Source organism: Abramis brama, assembly GCF_963993115.1.
Source record: "Abramis brama genome assembly, chromosome: 8".
NCBI lineage: Eukaryota > Metazoa > Chordata > Actinopteri > Cypriniformes > Leuciscidae > Abramis > Abramis brama.
The window spans coordinates 18951163-18972043 of NC_139970.1; the positions used below are offsets into that span (position 1 = coordinate 18951163).

At 37.3% G+C, this 20881-nt stretch overlaps 2 protein-coding genes across 3 annotated transcripts; both read right to left on the minus strand.

Annotated features, from left to right (window-relative positions):
- Positions 1-2695: 2695 nt before the first annotated feature.
- On the minus strand, positions 2696-12565 carry tnfsf13b (TNF superfamily member 13b). Of its 2 annotated transcripts, none has more exons than XM_084122112.1 (7): positions 12205-12565; positions 11863-12108; positions 10429-10516; positions 9974-10030; positions 6015-6139; positions 5731-5881; positions 2696-3618 (listed from the first exon to the last, which is right to left on the minus strand). In XM_084122112.1, exons 2-7 carry the CDS (start codon positions 12094-12096, stop codon positions 3506-3508), a joined length of 768 nt encoding a protein of 255 aa, XP_083978238.1. In that variant the 5' UTR covers positions 12097-12108; positions 12205-12565; the 3' UTR covers positions 2696-3505. The 2 variants fall into 2 exon arrangements, with proteins under 2 accessions (XP_083978238.1, XP_083978237.1); XM_084122111.1 differs by having other exon boundaries at positions 5731-5896.
- A 317-nt stretch (positions 12566-12882) lies between these two features.
- abhd13 (abhydrolase domain containing 13) lies at positions 12883-19219 on the minus strand. Its single transcript, XM_084122110.1, has 2 exons — positions 19075-19219; positions 12883-17353 (listed from the first exon to the last, which is right to left on the minus strand). The coding sequence occupies exon 2, from the start codon at positions 17300-17302 to the stop codon at positions 16289-16291; it is 1014 nt and encodes a 337-aa protein (XP_083978236.1). The 5' UTR covers positions 17303-17353; positions 19075-19219; the 3' UTR covers positions 12883-16288.
- Positions 19220-20881: the final 1662 nt, after the last annotated feature.

The window sequence follows — 20881 nt, forward strand, 5'->3', positions numbered from 1 at the left end:
ACAACCTGATCTTCATGTGGATCTATTTGCACGACAGTTTCACTTCCACTCGGGCCTGCCTCGGTTTTATTACATGATAACCTTACGTGCCCGAAACCACCGCATTCAAAACATCGCATCTCACCTGCGCTCGCATATAACATGTACGATTTGCCTTCATACATGCATCGAAACGACATATTAAAGGAGACATATCATGCTTTTAAATCGTTCCTTTTTACATATAAATCATACATTTGTAGTCTATATAAAGCGGAACTGCAATGCTTGGGTCTGAATTCCTCATTATTATAGCTCCACAGGGCTCTTTTCTACCCCTTTTCTGATGTGCGTCTGAGAGCAACTCGTTTTGGTGCGGTCTCTTTAAATACAATTGAGACCCTTAAATACAGACCCTGTTACTGTATTTACACATGAAACTTTGGTCTTCCGACCTTTTACCACCGTGTCGATTTATTTTGATTAATATGTGCGAGGGAGAGAGAACAAGACAGCGTCTAGTTTGGAGACGGTGAAGTCTTGTTTACACTTTCGCCTGGCTCCGAAGAGAGAGAGTGCGCGCGCACGCGCGCGGGTCACTCTGTCTGCTCGTTCTTTCAGTTAAACATGCGCCCTGTCCTACAGTCTATGGCCCTGTCACAAGCGCGGCAGTTCATCTACATTAGACGGTGTATTGAAGCGTGTGGGTTACTACATCCAAAAACCGAACATTTTAACTTACCCTCTCGTAACTTCTGCATCCTTTAGCTTGGACTACAAAATTGCAGCGAGAAATAAAAATGGCGGATTGCTCGAAGTGGCGGGCCGGAAGTCAATGTCCTTATTTGGCAGTTCCGCTGCAAATACTGTGACGTAATAGCTCAAAAAACGTCATAGAGAACAGAAAAATCGGAACAGGTTGAAAAATATGACCAAAACAGAATATAAAGATATCAACGAAGCACCTGAAGAGAATAATTTCAAATTTTCTGTACTTCTAAACACTCCAAATATACAACAAAATGCATTTAAGGGCTAAAAAAGTGGATTTAGCATGATATGTCCCCTTTAAGAGTCTGCGAGTTCAAAAACATGAATATGTGCCGCCTAAACGACAGCACATGTTTCAAAGCTGCATTTTTGCAGCCAAGTGTAACCATTTTGATTCCACTAGCAAGTTTACCAAAACGCGAAAGCTCGCGCTCAATATCAGCATTAGGAATGAACGGCGGAACATTGGAAATGGTTACTTTACTTGTTGGTGTTGCTAACGGTTGAACTTGAATAAAAGCACCACTTACCGAAATCCCGCTTTCGATAAACGAGTCACTAGTTGTTCATCCTTGAGAAAAACCACCACCGCTTTGTTCATTTGGGACGCAGAAACAATGTTGTCGTGAACGACGCGTTCAGCTACATCCAACAACACGTCTTCCACAGACTCGCCGGCGTTCGTGACACACCGTGACGGAGTGACAGAGACGACGCCTGCACACTCCCGTGCGACGCCATCTCCGTCCCCGACACGATCAGTAGGCTACCCGACTATTACACGCAGAAAAAAAAAAACCGAGAAGGTAACAGACTAAAACCAAACTTTGCGAAATTACATACATAGAAATCCTCCCAATCGGCTCCCAAAACAATAGTTAAGAAACCGTGTTCAAATTTCCCTCTCACCGTGATCACCCTCCCACACACTTCCACTTCCCAGCATGCACTGAGAGAGAGAGAGAGAGAGAGAGAGAGAGAGAGAGAGAGAGAGAGATATATGGGATCAGCTGAATAGCAGGATATATGGACATCAAAATGATCAGCACGAAGCCTGTGAGTTATACCACTTTGACAGCCTGTTTTAAAAAGAAAAGTCATCATTTTGAGAGCAAAATCAATAGAGCAGCCTTTTAAAAACTCAGAGTTTGAACTGAGCAATTGTCTTTGTGTGAAAAATAATCAAAAGAAGTGGAGCAAGAGGCATTGCTGAACAGTGTTCATTGATCTTCATTCAGCCTCCCAATTGAGTCCAAGAGTGTTTGACTGATCTGATCTCTGAATCGGGCCGCTCCTTCCCTGCTGAGGAGTTAATACTTCGGCTTGAGAGACAATCTTAAAGTACCCATCACTTCCTCAGGCTCCCCAAGCGACAGGCTTTGGAGATGTAGTCTCTCTGAGGGTGAGCTGATCTCAACCCTTTAATTCTCAATGGACCAGCTTACATTTGAATGATCTAAATCAAAGAAAGATCTATCTATCTATCTATCTATCTATCTATCTATCTATCTATCTATCTGAGACATTTTCATCACTTTAATAATATTAATCTTATTAATACTATCATTCTACAGACAGACAGACAGACAGACACACACACACACATATACAGATAGATAGATAGATAGATAGATAGATAGATAGATAGATAGATAGATAGACAGACAGATACAGTAGATAGATATAAAGACAGAGACAGACAGAATGTGAGCTTGAAATATGGCATAATATAAATTAAATAAAAACTAAAACTGCTCATAACCACAAATGTACAAAAATACGTGAACAAGGGAATATCATCCTCACTTTCTATACAAAACACGTTCTAAAATGTTATATTTAGATATAATATAAATGTATTTGCAGAATAAATAAAACATTTTAAATAAGTTTTTGTGGTGAATGTGTGTCGTGTGAAGCTAAGCAAAGCAATCAACTCCATGTCTAACAGCGGATCTGGTGATTTATTAAGAGACATTGTATTTAGATGCAGCATTCCAGCATCACAAGGCATGTGACACTATGATGATTGTTTCCTTATCAGATGTGGCTGACAAATTCATACACTGAAAGCACCTCCGTCAATAAACAGAAAAAGCTGCCAGTGTAGAAGTTGTGTGAAGCACACGAAACAAAGCAAGTACTTTCCAAAGCTCTTCTTCCACAGTGAGATACTGTCTCCATCTGCTGGTACAATCTTGGAGGCTACATGTGCATTTACAACTGTAATGTATGAAAGCATACTATTATGTTATAACAGGAAAAGTGCTTTGTTAAAATTATATTTTAAATAACCAAAGCAATACTGAGGTTTTATTCCACAGATGTTCTGGAACCGACTGAATTGTGAAAAATGGTTGTTACGTACCAGAATGAGTCAGGTGGTTGGAGGAGAGTAGTTGAAAACAAAGAAGGTTTGACACTTGAAAAGACACAACATAAAAGCCATTTCATAGGTTATTACATTTTCATAGAAGATTATGAAGACGGATGAATCATGAATTTTGACATGAAAAAACTTCAATATGGCCAATTTTGCGCACGTCTGATAAAGGAGGTGAGGTGTGTCATAAAAAAACAAGCGCAAAGAACCTTTATCCTAGATACAAAGTAGCTTTATGAAGAAAGTTTCAAGAATACTCCACAGCATAGAGCAGTTCTTGTATTAGTGAAGTCCAGTGAATGTCAATAGCAATCCCACCAATGGATAATATCCAGTCTCATTCAGTGTCTGATCCAAATTCCTGTCCCATAGTCAGGCCAGTTTTATTGCTCCGAAGAAGGTGGAATCCCCATCCAGAGAGATATTTGCATGGGTACGAGGTATCAGAAGCTCCAGTCTGTCCCCAGAGTCCAGTTTCACCACACCTGTACATTACATGCTCAGTTACATTCATTTGTAATAGTAGATACATTATATATTTATCTGTATATGCATTGCATTTCTATGAGATATTTTTATCACCCCAATACTATTATTCTCAGTAGTTCACAATGTTCAAAATACACAATTAGGAGAAAAAAATTATTCTCTCAAATAAATATATGACATGACATACACAGGAACATATTCATCACAGTCATTTATAAGCCCGTAGGCTATTTCTGGCCTCCCTTACTGTTTGAAAATAAATGTGGTCTAGTTTCTGGGTGATTCTCAGAAACTATGTCAGGAACATGTCTGGGCTATATTTGAACCGAAGACCACAAGAAATGAACAGCATTTTTATTTTGCATAAAGAAAGTTAAAGTGTAAGTTGCAGGTTAACCACCACAGCCAATTAATGTGTAAATTAAAGTGCTCTATATGTATATATTTAATTATTTCTGTCTTAAAATGCGTTAAAATAACATTTATTGGGGTTTCTTCAAAGGTAGCGTGTTTTTTCAGTAACTGGTGATGACGTCATAAGAGGAACTCTCAACCCATACTCTGCTAGATTCCCACTGTATTATGGCTATTTGGAGAACGACTGAGGATGTGGGAAACCATCAAATTATTTTTTGTGGACCACAGCCCTACAATTTTTAACCGGTCAGACGTGAGAGAGGGGAGGAAATTGCCACGACCCATGGCACTCAAAGAGTTATTAATGCTTGGTGTGAGGAGAATGAGTGGAGGGTTGGCCAGGTGTCCTGGTGAGTAGTTACATTAGAGCTAGTCTAGGCTAGCCTGGTGCAAACTTAAGCCGGATAATATAAGGGAACAAGCCAAAAGTCTTTTCAAAAGTTTGCCATCATGTAGAATAGCAAGGAGGGACAACGACTGAAGACATTATTTACTTACATGGTGTCAGTCCAAATCAGAGCTGTAGAGATGCACACACTGCACAGGCACCAATCGCTAGTCTCATCGACGCCTCAAACGTCATGTAATACCCTTCCTCAATCCACGCTATTTCTCACGATTTAATTAGCGATGTTTATTGTCAGAAAAGAAAAAGGGAGATCGATGTCCCCATCACTGTGTTTGTGTGGGCTATGCCACCCAATTGAATCAGCAGTGGAGAGTATGTACTGCTGTGAGGTGAACGAGTTTAGTGGAACAGCTCGACCTGCGACCGGCTGATCTGACGTGCCTGAACCCGTTTGTTTTGCGAATAGCTTATTCTCATTTCAGGCAGGATCACAGTCCCCTTGAAGTCAGCACACACGAGTATGTTTACAGTTGAGTTATTTTATCCATAATTTTTTTATCAAATAAAACATACAACCAACTTTTGTGTAGTTATGTAAGGCATCTATAGCTATGACTATGCCGGTAACTCTACTAGTGAGTTCCTCTTATGACGTCACGCCCCATCTAGTGGAAGGGAGCGGGAGCGGTTCAAACCACAGTTAAAAGTGCCAACTTTTCATATTATATTCAGCATTTTGGTATAAAAAACAATGGTGGGCGGTTCTTATCTTTATGTTTAATAAACACATTGCATTATCTTCGTGAAAAATGTAACCTGCAATTTACACTTTAAGCTTATTTTCGGACCATTAAGATTCTTAAATTCTTGTTACTGTAGTGCACAAAAGAAAAACCCACCTCCAAACAAATTCTCATTACTGTAATGACTATAATAAAAATAACTATATCTAGATTACTTAAATTTCAGAGTATTTATACAGTAGCATTTATTTGTCAATAAATTTGTTATTACAGAAACATATACCGTGTATACTTTATGTGTATATAATGTATAATGTGTATAATTTTTTTTTACAGTATGTGTGTATATATACATACTGTAAAAAATATATATATTTAGAAAACCTGGGAAGTAAAATGTCCAGATACATTATAGTAATTTTGACAAAATGTGCTTAAATGTATAATAATAAAGGATAATAACACCACAATGCAAAACAAATTGAATGTCCCAAACAAAACAAAAAAAGACCTGGATATGTTTTTGTGAGATTCACCCAACTTTGCACTTTGTAACTCTGTTGTAACACTGATAAAGTAGCAGGACTTTCCACACTCACCTCCAGTGTAGCAGGTGTTGAAATGATTGACTCGATTCATGCTCTGAATACAGCGGAACAAAACGACGTGCTGACTCTCGTCTCCTACAACATTTTTCTTTATACGAATCACGATGTGGCCCATAGCGAACGTCGAATCTGTATAGTAGACCTGGGAAAAGGAAAGCTTGAAATAATGAGGAGAAAACACTGAGCATGGTGTTGGGATGCCTCAAAGTTCAGTTTTGAGGCCAAAAAAAAAACTCAAGAATGTGTCATGTGTCATAAGTTGAGAATTTATATACCTGACTATAGATAAAGAAGAATCCCTCCTCTTTGACTAAAATGGTGTCCTGATCTTCCTCCAGAGCAGAGCCGCGCTTTAGACCGACGTGCCATGGGATGGCTGTGCTTAATTCCAAAGCAAACTCTGACAACAACAAAAATAAAAATGAAATAATTAACATACCGCAAAAAAAACTGCAATGAACTGCAATATACTATAATATAACATGAATAGTGATACACATTAACATAAATCTGAAGTAAATAAATGGTGATAATTAACTAACAAATCTGAAAAAATAAAATCACACTAGAATAAAAAAAATAAAAAAAATCTACAATTCAACAAAAAAAAAAGCACAATACTAGCCTCTTACCTGTGACATGCTTAAACTTAAATGATTGCAATTCATGTTTTTTTTTGAAAAGACACTTTTTTGGTCAAGTAAAAGCAATAGCAATATAACTTAAATTTGTTTACAGAAGCTTAAATATATTTTAAGGAAAATACTTGCAATTTAAAACAAAAAAACACGGCCCACAGTGTTCTAGTTAGAGGTTCTACAAAAGCCATTTCAGAAATAAAACACAAACATCAAAGTCTGCCATGAAGAGTTGTACTTAATGAGTGATTTTTTTATTTTTCCCTAATCATAGTTTAAGTGGCGAATGCTAATGTAAAAACGAATAGGCTACTACCTATGATAACTGCGCTGTCATGAATAATGGTGATGTATTATAATCACATAAAGTTGTCAACTATTACGTTTTTTTTGTTGATGTCAACTTTATCGCAAACATATTGTAATATAAAATACTAAAAGAATGTTAATTGGCATAAACATGCAAAGAGAGCTACATTTAAAATCACTAAAAAGCAGTCACTCATCTTAGTTCATCGCAATCTCACAAAGTTAATCAATGAAGCTGTCTACACTGCACAATGAATCTCTTATTTACAGCACACCATGTGTGTCACACCATCAGGACTGTGTTTTGCACCATTCCTGCCTTTGTCGTCATAGTGATTCACTTGATTTTGTCATTGTGTTCAGGTGTGTGAGTCATTATCTCCCCTATTTAAGTTCTGTTCAGTTAGTGTATCTTTGTGGGGGTCTCATCTATGTGTACGTTGTGTGGAATGTCATTGGATTTACCCTTGTGGATTATTAAAGGCCTTTAACCTTCATCATCTTCTTTGTGCGTTTTGTCTTTCACCTCACAACCCGTGACAGATTGTTATAATGAGAGAATTTGCGAGCATGCAGAACTGAACAAAACTCCGGCAAACAAAACAAGAACTGAACAAACAACTCAAACACCTCTGAATGGCCAATTGTGTTCAAAAGATCAACAAACATGTCTGATTGGCTTCATTGCTCAACGCTGCAAAAACACATTGTAAATAGTAGGGGTGGGAATTGGCAAAAATGAACATTATTCTGTGAACATTATCTTCTACACATTAACTGAAGTGCAAAAACTTAGGAGGGTAGTGCAAAAACTTAGTCCTTGAACATTCAGGACACAGGTACGGAAGAGGATTAGGGCCAGGCAATAATAAAAAAATAAAACCATCTCGAGATTAAAGTCATTATAATGCGAGATTAAACTCGTTAAATTTCGAGAAAAAAAGTCGAAATACAATCAACTCATTAAATATCGAGAATAAAGTTGTTGTGTTGCGAGAAAAAAATCGTTAAATTTCGAGAAAAAAAGTCGAAATACAATCTTGAGAATAAACTCATTAAATATAGAGAATAAAGTCGTTGTGTTTCGAGTAAAAACTCGTTAAATTTCGAGAAAAAAAGTTGAAATACAATCTCGAGAATAAACTCATTAAATATCGAGAATAAAGTCGTTGTGTTGCGAGAAAAAACTCGTTAAATTTCGAGAAAAAAACTCGAAATACAATCTTGAGAATAAACTCATTAAATTTCGAGAATAAAGTCATTGTGTTTCGAGAAAAAAAGTCGAAATGAAATGTAAAGAATAACGCATTCGATCAGTGTTCATTGCATAGCCTACTGATATCAACCTCATCGAGGTTTAGTGGTTTCCCAGGATACCATAAGACGCATTATTAATCGTTGTTGGTTGTGTACGCCTCCATCCACAGAATGTAACGACTGTAACCATCTATATAGCCATTAATGGCAATGCTGTACGGTTTTAATTTATCATAGCTGTCCATATGCCAGAGTGCATTTGGGCCAGCGCAAGTGACGTCTTCTCAAGCGTCTCCTTCGTCGAAATTCCACACCTTGAGGATCAACAAGTTTAATAATGCGTCTTATGGTATCCTGGGAAACCACGAAACCTCGATGAATTTCATGTTGGACAAAAGCGAGTACATCGTGCAAATTGGACTGATTCTTTCTTCTAAAAACACCTAGCCGACCTAGACCATGTTCTATTCTTTGTTACTGAAAGAAAGTCAAAAATATAGATTGACTAAGTGATCTAACTCTGCCATGTCCTCTATCAGTAGGGAGTTTATTCTCACAATTACTTCGACTTTATTCTCGAAATTTAATGAGTTTATTCTCAAGATTGTATTTCGAGTTTTTTTCTCGAAATTTAACAAGTTTTTTTTCTCGAAACACGACTTTATTCTCGAAATGTAATGAGTTTATTCTCAAGATTGTATTTCGACTTTTTCTCGAAATTTAACGAGTTTTTTCTCGAAACACAACGACTTTATTCTCAATATTTAATGAGTTTATTCTCAAGATTGTATTTCGACTTTTTTTCTCGAAATTGAACGAGTTTAATCTCGCATTATAATGACTTTAATCTCGAGATGTTTTTTTTTATTTTTTTATTATTGCCTGGCCCTAATCCTCTTCCGTACACAGGACCTCATTACAGGACAGGACATAATTATTCTCTGAAGAGGAGACCTCTCACATGAATGGTGAGCTCCCAGCACATAACTTAAAATTATTTAAATACAATAGAGCAACATAAAGCAGACATAATAGAGTAACTTAAACCTGAGAATAATCATATAAATAAGAGTAACTTAGAGCTTCAATCAAATTGAGAAAAATAAACAAAAATGTGTAGCCTACTGCTAGAGTTCAGTCCTGTTGGCTGCAAGGTCAGCAACCAAAATTCATTTGGGAATATACTATTCGCTTTTTGATGAAAACTGAAATTTACCCACACTTTCGATTTGAAAGAAGACGGAGCGTCGTGTTCAACCGGTTGTGATGCTGAAGCCATTTTCATTTGAATTTGCTGTTGAATGCACGACAACAAAGCACCGCAACAAGCGCCACCTTGTGGATGTAATACGCAAATGTAAATTATCAGAGTAAACTCAGAGAAAACCCGAAAGTAAAACAGATCATTTTAAAATTAAATATTGCAATACTTTGCGCTACTGTATCGGTATAATTGCGTGCGCAAAATATCGCGATACTGAACAGAATCGATTTTTTTTCCCCACCACTAGTAAATAGAAACCTGTGATGCTCTCCAGAGCGCAAACACAAATATGCACTAGAGCGTTTTCCAAATCAGTTTCGCCAATATGATATTATTACAGCATCATCCCTCGCAGAACCAGGCCTGTCATTTTGCGTTCTAGGTCTGTCGCCTCTTCCACAGGCAGGCCCTGCTTGAAAGTTTAAATATCCTTCAATAACAGTCTAAACATCTAAACATTAATGACCATCCAGGTATCTTTGGAATATTTATTTCAACGTCATGTGTTGATTAATTTATCACCGTGGAGCCACAAAGTTGGAGAATTTTAAAATATGTCACTGCAAGTCAGTTATAACAAATGCTCTTATTGGACTGGGAATGAAGTTGAGTTCTGAAAGTTACAGTGAGTTTTCATAGTACAATGAACTCTTATGGCATAAAATTGGTAAAATGCATCACTTGAACACAATTTAGCCATACAGGTAAGTCATTCTGAAATAAAAACACATTTATAATACTACGATTTTACTAACTCCTCCAGTACCTTTCTGGAAGGTTGTCTTCTTGTTGTCTGCCATCATCTGTAAGAAGGCTTGGGATTCTGTGGAAGGGCAGAGGAGTTTAAAACACACAAGAAAAACTGAAATGAATTGTGTCCATGTACCGTGAATTCACATGCATTCTTATTACCACATTTCTTAATTGCAAGTATTTTCTGTAGCGAGAGACGAGAATGATTACGGTGGTATTTTTTTCCATTCAGTGACTCATAAAGTAACTGTATATGCAAATGTATGATGGTGCACTTTTGCAGAATGTGCATGTTTTTTTTTTTAATATATACATATATAGACATTGAGTGGTTTTAATCTTACACCATCTGTGCTCTGCATCACTCCTGTCGGTAAACACAAACAACCCACAGCTATTCTCAGTAAAAAAAAAAAGACAAAAAAAAAAGACAAGTGCATCACAGAATAAGCAGAAGTGCGTGCTTGCCTGCTTTGTTTGAGACATGCCCCATACTCCTTTTTGACATGCCAGTATGGTCTGTTGTGGTATCATCCATCTCAGTCTGCTGAAGGTACTGTAAACAGACAACCAATATATTGTATACTAAATATATAGTAAAATCTTCATTTAGGCTGATCACCAGTTAAACCAGCTTTTTCCCCAATTAGGATGAGGCTTGTACGGAGGACATGGGGTAGTCACACTTTTTACAACTAAATATTTCTCATGTCAGGAATATTTCTGAAAAGTCTCAAACTCGTAGTTTCATATAGGGAAATCCCATAATGTCTTGACTACAAAAATTTACAAAATTTCCAATTGCCCAGAAAAAAGAAAGAAAGAAAAAGAAAACCTTAATTTAACAAACAATTACATACTGTACATGGGGTAATTTGTCACAAAGGGAACAATTTTAAGCACAACTGAAACAGCAAAATAGTTATGCAGCATCAAATCATTCATTAAAAAAGCAAATTTCTAACCTGTACAAATGTCAAAATAAGAGGTAACAATTTATTTTAGTGTCCTTGTTACATATTATGTTACAATGTACTTATTAATAACAGTAAATTGTGCCTACTTGCATGAAAATAACTAAGCCAAACCCTATAGAAAGTAGTAATGTTGTTAATTAATATTACTCAGCACTGAATTGTATTATTACACTGTAACAAAGACACCTTAAAATAAAGTGTAACCAAATAAGGTTTTATTGTTTTACTTGCTTACACAAAAGGAGTTTATTGGACATTTGTGACCCTGGACCACAAAACCAGTCACAAGTCACACCGGTATATTTGTGTCAATAGCCAACAATACATTGTTTGGGTCAAAATTATCAATTTTTCTTTTATGCCAAAAATCATTAGGATATTAAGTAAAGATCATGTTCCATGAAGATATTTTGTAAATTTCCTACCGTAAATATATAAAACATTTATTTCTGTGAGTGAATGCAGCATAATCACGAACATAAATGGACAACTTTAAAGGCGATTTTCAATGTTTTGATTTTTTTGCACACTCAGATTCCAGATTTTCAAATCTCAGTCAAATATTGTCCTATCATAACAAACCATACATCAATGGAAAGCTTATTTATCCAGCTTTATATATATATATTTTAATATATATATAAAGAAAATTTACCCATGTGACTAGTTTTTTGGTCCAGGGTCACATTTGGTCTCCAAAAACAATATAATTTTGACGGCTTTGAATTAGGAGTTTTAAACAAACATACAAAACATGGTTAGAGAAAACAACCAATAGACTCTTAACTCCAAACCTTATAGTTACTTAGATATAAACCTTGAGATAAACTAAATGCCATTTATTAAATTCCTTCAAGTTCCATCAAATCATCAATTACAACACTCTTTAGAAGGACATTTAATGGAAATGCATTGTGGTCCAAACCTCAATTCTGCCTTTGATGTCTTCTTGTTCCTGCTGATGGGTTTGTTTCTCCGCTTGTTTCTTGCGGAACACCTCGGCCCTCAAACCCTCCACCTCGGCCTGCAAGGCCAGCACATGGTACAAGGAGATCACAGACAGGGAAGAGGTGGTGATGGCAGCAACAACCAGCACCAGGAACAGCCAGGACAGCCTTCTCCTTTCACCCCGACCTGGACCAACATCCTCAGCAGGCATGGTGGAAACGAACTTTTAGGTAAATGGGATATTAGTGACTAAATGTTGCCTGAATGGCATATAAACGGATTCTGAATAAGCTTTATTTCTTAAAAGATCTCAACCCACCTCAAAACATGACTACAATCAATAAGGATCCTCACAGTGAGAGGTTTGTTCTTGGAAAGGTCGTCTGGAGGTCTTGGTTATGCTTGCTGAATCCAATTCACCTTCATATGGCATGAACCAATCATCTTCATATTCCTCTGAAGCTCTTAGCACGTTTCTTTCAGAACAGTTCCGGATCGGACCTTTTGTACATAACTACCCTTCCTCTTCAAGCTGATATTTGTTTATATGGAAGAGAGGAAGATCCCTGAGATCTACAGTTTAAGTCCAGCTTAGTATAAAAGTAACTGTACTCGCCCCAAAAAAATTCCCGTCTGCAACAAATACCCGGCTAACAGTCTGGTTTTTGTATCCCTTTCCTGCCAAGATGTCCACACCCACTGTATTTAACACCGCACTTCAACCCGAAAGTTGCTTTGTCATCACTTACTTAGTTCCGACAAACTGCGTCAAGATTGTGAAGATTAATAACAGATAAATGTCAGGCTTACTTTTGCTAACAATAAATTAATACCACGTAAGAAAGTATATAAATGACAGTGACAAAGCAAAACGGAAGTTATTCTTGGTATAGACTAAAAAAACCAACAAAAAAAAAAACAGTTTTGTTCTTTTAAAGTGAAAACCAGAAACAGGAACCAGCGGCTTTTAAAGTTCAAACAGACTTTTGCAGCCAAGTTATCAGAAGGGTTTGATTTCTTTATTGCATGTCACCAGACAGAAAATAGAAAGTGTGATTCAATTGTATGTACATGAACACATGATTCGAATAGAAAATCCATAGCTCAAAACACAAATGTTGAAAGAATAAGAAAACCCTCCTTGCACATTCAGAACTGAATCTTTCCACTCTGCTATTTACTGAAAAAGCAAATACAAAACATGAGCAGCGCTTTATATTATTTCATATATTCAGTTTATGAACAAGATGAGATGAGATTTCAACACACAAACTAGCCCAAAAGAATGGCCAGAACATGCCAATGGAGTATTAGTCAAACTCTATTTTCATTATTTTATCATATGTCAGCATCTTTGTTCCAAGGTTTACACTCAACCACACAGACATTCAATAAGGTATCATGGCACATCACTGTGAGTTCAACTAAATGACACATTGCAAATGATGCATGAATTTGAAAATATTTCCTCATAAGGTTTAGAGGCAGTTCTTATGAATTAGGCCTATACGATCAATAATGACCATTGCAAATATTTATTTTAAAATCAAAAGGTCAATAAACTGATATACAAAAGTATCTTATGTATTGAAACAACCAAAATCCCGGTGTCTTGGGAACTTTTTCTCTTGCATTGGCTGGTTCCACTGCTTACTCTTACAACCGTCCCATCTCTACATAACCAATAACCATAAATAACGCTAGACATAACTGAAGACATCTAGAGCTCAACTGTGCTACTATACAATCTCTTAAAACACCCACCTCGAAAAGAATCTGCCGAATCCCAAAAGGTGGACTTTGGAAGCCTGACATACCCTCTTGGTTTGAAGATATCAATATTTGCATGCAAACTGACATAGGATCCCTCTGCCTTGAAATCTGTAATCCTAACATTCACAGGCAGTTTTCACGCATTACAACAGATGTGAGCGTAAAGTGCATCAGCAAATGCGCTGACTAAAGCATGCAATAATAACAGACTTGGATGTGCACAGATCCAACACTACATAACGGGCTAAGTTTGCAAAGTCCACCTTTTATTGGGCGCTCGACAGTCAACCGCCAACGTGAGCCTACAGAAAGGACAAACCTCAACGTCTTTACCCCCGATTCAATGCGTTAAATAGTTAATTGAAAAATTGCCATCATTTACTCTACCAAAACCCATCGGACTTTCTTCTGTGGAACATGAAAGGAGACATTTCGAAGAATGTGATGGTCGCTCCAGTCCATGCAATAACAAAATATGAGATCCAAAGCTTTCAAGATGACTTGCTCTCTGTATTCAAAGTCGTCTGAAGCCTGAATTTTGTTCCTTGCTGAATCATCAGCTGTAGCTCATGAAAGTTCATAAGAGAATCTGTGTCACAAAACAAATCTGAGAGATTTAGTCACAATTCAGTTAGAAGTCATATGGACTACTTTCAGGATGCCTCACTTTTATTGAGTCCTTTTGAAGATTTAGGCTTCTACCTGTAACTGCATTGAAAAGAACAACTCATGCACTCTTCAGAAAAAAAGTCACACAGGTATGGAATGACGTAAATGATGACAATTTTCTCTTTTTTGTGTGTGTGAATGTTTCTGATTTTTAAGGGAACTGCAAAGAGTTATAGGAAATGGATGTGTGACTACAGCACAACAGTCACCAATGGACAGGTTTTTCAACATGATCCAAACAAAGCAGGTCATGGGCAGAATGATAAATGATGCTAAGCACTTGACCTGATTAAAAAAAGGGAAACGTCTTATTTACAAGTTGTGCAAATGGACTGTGCTTGGAACTCTGTCAAGCAGCTGTTATGTGCGATTTCACTCTTACTTCCAGAAGATCACTATAAGCCTGAGAGAGAGTAAACATACTTTAGGCTTGTTGTGTTGGTATTTTCATACAGTGCTCACAGTGTACTGCAGCCCACATGAAAATCAGTATCGAAATCTTTACTTCTCACACACAGCTCCATATGCAAATCCAAAACATGGGATTAAACCACAATGAGCCGATTTCCTGAGTGGATTTTAAACCTCCCGTAAAAAACGAAGGCAGTGTGATATAATAAAGCTTCAACACATCACGGCCGGCACAGAAGACTGGATGCATGAAATGCCATAGACAAAGTTGAGTAAACTAGGATCAGTTGCCCCTGGTCCATTTAACTGTATTCACTGGAATTTAAAAAAAAAATGCAAAAAAAATATTACAATGAGCACTCTGTTTTGTTCCAAAAAAAAAAAAAAAGTGTGCATATATTACATATAAACAAAATAAATAAAGAGAGCTTCTCAGATCGTTTAGTAATTTGTTAGGGTTATTCAGTTTAGTAATCCTAAAATCTAGGACATTATGGGATAGCAGTTTGTCATTCATGAGTAAAATAAGGTCACTGGTTAAAATAAATTACATACAGTCATACCTAAAACATGATTTTAAAGCTTTGTAAATTACAAAAAAAAAAATGTGTTTGCTTTTTTGCAATTTGTAGCCAACTTATGCTTTTTACATGTATATTTTAAGTGGTAGAACAAAAGTGATCATTTCCTCAAGCAATGTTGACCACAGACATTATTTTACTCGTGCATTTAAAACCGCTATCCTTGATTAGACATAACTATTTTCAAATTGCATGTGCAGGTGGCTGGGCTTTTAGTATAATTTTTAAGGGTCAGTTCACTCAAAAATGTAAATTCTGTCATGAATTACTCACCCTCATTTCGTTCCAAACCTGCAAGACTTTCGTGAATCTTTAGAACACAAATGAAGATCTTTTTGATGAAATCTGAGTGCTTTCTGTCTCACGATTCACAGCCTATGCAACAACATTTTTAAGCCCTAGAAAGGTAGTAAAGACATCATTAAAGTAATCCATGTGACTCCAGTGGTTTAAACTCAATTTTATGAAGCGACGGAGGTTAAACTTCTGGAGTCACATGGATTACTAGTGGTAGTTGCGTAACCTGTCAATGGAGAGCTCTCAGATTTCATTAAAAAGATCTTCATTCGAGTTCCGAAGATGAAAGAATGTCTTACGGGTTTGGAATGGCATGAGGGCGAGTAATCAAGTGAACTAACCCTTTAAAAGTGGACATTGCTTGAAAATGAAAAAGAAAAAAGACTAAGAGGGCATTAAATTATTGAGGCAGATGCATTTAAACTTGATATAAAAACTGACAAAATATATTTTAAAGGCTTTAAAAAAAATGCAGCCTTCACTATTGAATAAATGATATTGTAAATAATTAATGAATTCTTGGTGTGTGATCAATGGAAAGAAAGAGCTTAGGAAGTTGGGGAGAAGAGAAATAATTCAAAAAAAAAAGAAGAAAAAAAAAAGAGATACATTTTTTTTACATTCTTTTTGAGCAGGTCCAGATTTATAGAGCAGTCAACAGTAGTGACTGTTCTAGATTATGGTGACGTTGGACGTCCCCTGGGCCGTCTCTTCACTTGCATGGCTTTTAAGTAGCTCTTTCATAAACTGCTCAAGGGCGGCAAAATAACCCTGGCACTGCCAGGTGTCATTGTGCGTACCCTCGGGAAAGATGCCGAGGCGTTTAGTCCGAGACGGGGACAGCTCATACAGCTGTTTCATCATTACCGGGGGGATGAGTTGGTCTGATAAGCCAGAGATAAAGAGAGATGGCATGCGGCAGAGAGCCACGTGTCTATAGGACAGAAACTTGTTCTTGTAGCACCAAAGCGGCAAGTAACGCATGGGGAAGAAAGAGAACAGCGTGGCCGCCATGTGCGGGATGCTCAGGAAAGTGTTCTCCACCATGATGGCGGCCACTCGATGCGGGTTTCCCGACGCCAGGCGGATGGCCACCGCACCCCCCAACGATCGGCCGAACAGCACCACCTTGGTCTTGTCGATGTCCGGCCGGGTCATGATGTAATCCAAGGTAGCCTCTGCGTCCTGGTACAGTCCCTCTTCGCAAGGTTCTCCTTCGCTCTTTCCGTAGCCTCTGTAGTCCAACAGAACCACGTTGGCCTTCAGGTTCACCAGCATGAGCAGTGCGTTCGGCACACGATGGCCGATGTTCCCCGCATTGCCGTGGAAATATAAAATGGTGGGAGCGGTGGCGGGGTTTTCGCCCGTGTAACGGAGCAGGATGAGATTGAGCCGTACGCCATCTTTGGTGCGGACGAAAACGTTTTCGTGTGGGATTCCCGTCGGCATGGGAACATAAAGACGCGAGGACGAGGGCTGGTCGGGGAAGTAGAGCAGGACGTCCTGGAACTTGTACAGGATGGCGGCCACCGAGACCAGGATGAGTCCCAGCAGAATGAAGCCTCCGTACAGATGGAAGGTCAGAATGAGGGCTAGCAGGGAGACGCGGCAGATTCCCCATGACCACGCACACACGGTCAGCAAACACGCCTCAAGTGCCGCCCATAACCTCCATGGCTTCTCCATGGTGGCAACCTTGATGACAAGAGAGTCTCCGAAACTCACTGCAGGCGTATTCTGGAGGAACATAGAAGGTCGGTTTGTAATGTCAGAGATTTTATTATAACATTTGGTGGTGCCTACATTTTTTTCAAGAAGGGACAAAAATTAACATTTTATTTTAAGTTTAGTAACAAATGCTACATGTACTTACTATAGAAATACAGTAAATTGTGCATATTTACAAGCATCTAACTCAAACCTTAACCTGTAAGTACATGTAGTTAATTTTCTTCAGTACTTATATGTGTAACTAATTACCTAATTAAACAAAATAACATGTAATTTACAAAAAGTTCTAACAGAATGTTAATTGCTGCAGTCTTTTTTATAATGTTTTAATGTGGATTATTTAAAAAACTGGGTTTGAATGAATGATTCAATGACTCATAAATACTTCACTTGTTTCATTACTGGATGAATCAGCATTGTTGCATGGTTTAGCATGGTTGCCACGTAAAATCGCATGATTAAGGATATTTATTCTGTCATGTATGACTAACTTTCTTCTGTGGAAAAAAGAATATTTTGAGAAATTAATTTTCTGTCAATGGTGACCAAAAATGTTATCAAATTTATTCAGAATATCTTCTTTTGTGTTCCAGAGAATAAGGAAAGTCATCCAGGTTTGGAATGACAAATGAGAGTAAATGATGACAGAATTTTTTGGTGTACAATTTCTTGAATATATATTTTAACTTTGTATACTTTAAATATAATTTGACTATTTTACAACAACCTTGAATGTGGCTCATCCAATCAGAAAAAGCAGGAACTATTTGTATTCAAATATTAAATATTTTATATATTATATATTTTATATATAAATATGTCTGTTTTGTCCCCGTTTTTTATTTCTTTATTTCTTATTTTCCTAATATAAATTTCCAAATAGAAAGAGAAAATAGATCAAATGAGACTTAAGTGCTTTTCATCTGTAAAGTACTTAATTCACCGGATTATCTAAAAACAGGCATTAACATGGTTAAGTAATTTATACGCCATTTCTGTTAAGACTCCAGTAACTATTGTCAATAAATACATAACTCTATTGTGATAAATGCAGTTGCCATGATATAAAATGACTTACTGACTGTGACATAAGATTTTGGTTAGGCTACATCTTCCTGCCCTACACTGATACTGACGTACTATGGTATTACCCTCTGATATAATCCTTGCTTGTACCATGGTAGTAGCACCACAGTAATTTTTGCAGAAGCAGAAAACTAGAGCAAATACACATTGTAAGTTATAAAAACTATAAGGTGTTGTCTGATGACACAACACAGTGGTGTCTGGAGCCCTCGGGGTGTTTAGGGACCAAGTCCAGTCTTGACCAATCCAAACACGCAGGAATGCAGATGAGGATCAGTACTTATTCATTTATATACTGCACATATCAGAAACATTTTTAGAGCTGTTTTTCCAAAATCAACATTACTTTCGCAATGCAATTCAATATAAAAGCAGCTGCTCCACGACCTGACCCCAATATATCAAATCATACAGTAAAACACTGCCAGCATATCCGCACTTTGCTTTTCAGCCAGCTGTTGACATCGTAAGAGAGAAACACCCTGAAGTCCAAACCTAGATGACAGGAATCATAAACACGCCGATGACATATTGATGTTGACAGCAGCTTTTCCCTCTGGACTTCATGTACTGCACAGCTAATACAGCTGCTAGCCATATCTAACACACATCTGCTGCCAGTCTGATACAAAACTACTCACATCTATCGCATTCTTCAGCGGCACATCTTCATCTGAGCTTACGAGCAGGAGAAACGGTCATCTACACGAACATCCCGTGAAATAACAGCTGATCAACTGTGGCTAGCAGCAAATCTAGCCGGACTGCTGCTGACTGTACACTGGTGTCGCTTTTAGGAAGTTCCGGGTGGAAACAGCGGAACCGTCTGTTGGCGGCCAACGCATTGCCTAGTGCTAATATTCATGAATTAATACAAGGCCTATGCACCCTGTAAAAATTACAGTTATTAAATTGTATACATTTATACATTTAAAACACATGTGATAACTAATGCCCTTAAAGTGATATTTATGAAATAAATGGCTACCTACATAGCCGAGTCTGACTTTTTGTCTGTGTGTTAGTATTTTTTTTGTGTGTGTGTTTACTTGATAAACTGATAAACTGTTGGCTATTAAACAGCTATAGAAAAAAATACATGGTGATATTAGATCGGTGCAGGGCAACAAGTACGATTTGCTAAAGTGACCATTAAGTTATTTTTTTTATTATTATTTCTTAATGTTCTCTGAAAGTTTAAATTAAACGGTATCATTTTGTAAATATATTATGCTAATTTTGAATGTTCTCTGAACGTTCTGAAACAAGTAATAAGAAAAAGACATTAGAAATATGTTGGCCAACTAAAACGTTTCAGAAAAAAAAAAAAAAAAAAAAAAAACCTTGCATGAACATTGTATAAATACCGGTTTTGTGCAAACTTTATTGAAGACTGAGGCTGCGTCCGAAATCTGATAAATGCTGCCTTCGGAGTACGCATTCCCAGGTTGGAAGTGCATCAAGGCACGTCCGAATTCATGCAATGTTAGTTTCACTTCCTGTCTCCTGAGATACCTTCATCTGATCGATTTTTGAAGACAGCATAGAAGTATCCTTCGCTGCCTTTGATATCCCACAATCCTGTGCTTTCCATTCTGTGACAGTTGAGCTAGAAAAATAAAGATGGCGTCTGAAAGTTGCGGCTGTTCAACAGTGTGTGTAAATGTACATTTTTGATCAAAGTTTTCCACTTATGATGTCATTTCCAGCGAGAAATTACTATTGTAGTCATTAAATATTTACTTAGTTTTCACCAAAGCTCGCTCTATTTTGCTGTTAAACTGTTACGCTGCCTCAGAAGTCTGTCCAAAATCAGTTTTGTGAGGTACCTTCATGTGCAAACGCTGCCTAAAAAGTCATTGCCTGATAGGACAGCGATGCAACAAGTCAGCTGCCTAAGTTTTCGGACGCAGCCCATCTTTCAGATCTTTCTCTCTTTCAGTTTCATTCAGTTTTTACTAACTTGTAAAAAGACATTAGAGACATAAAAGACCATTTTGATTTGTTGGCCAACTAAAGGTTTCAGGGAGAAAAAACAAAACAAAACAAAAACGTTGCATGAACATCGTAAATAGCGGTTTTGAGCTATTGAAATTTATTGAAGATCAGGGGTTCTTCGTAGGTTGCTTAAAACATCCGAGATCAAATTACACATCCAAGATGATATCATCGTGCTAAACATGATCTGGCTAATTAGGTTCTTCGAACACACTTGCCGGATATGATTAGTATAGCTGGATTGAGTTATCTGAGATAATTGCGCGTTAAGGCACTGTTAAATAAATGGTTGTCTGTTTATAAAAGCAACCAAGAAAAAGGCTAAAAAAAAAAAAAAGATATTAGTAGCCTACACTGTAAAATAATTTTTGCTGCATTAAATTAAGGCCGTAGCCTATAGTCATTTCAACTGTTAAATCTTGAGTAATGATGAATTGCTTTGACTTGTGA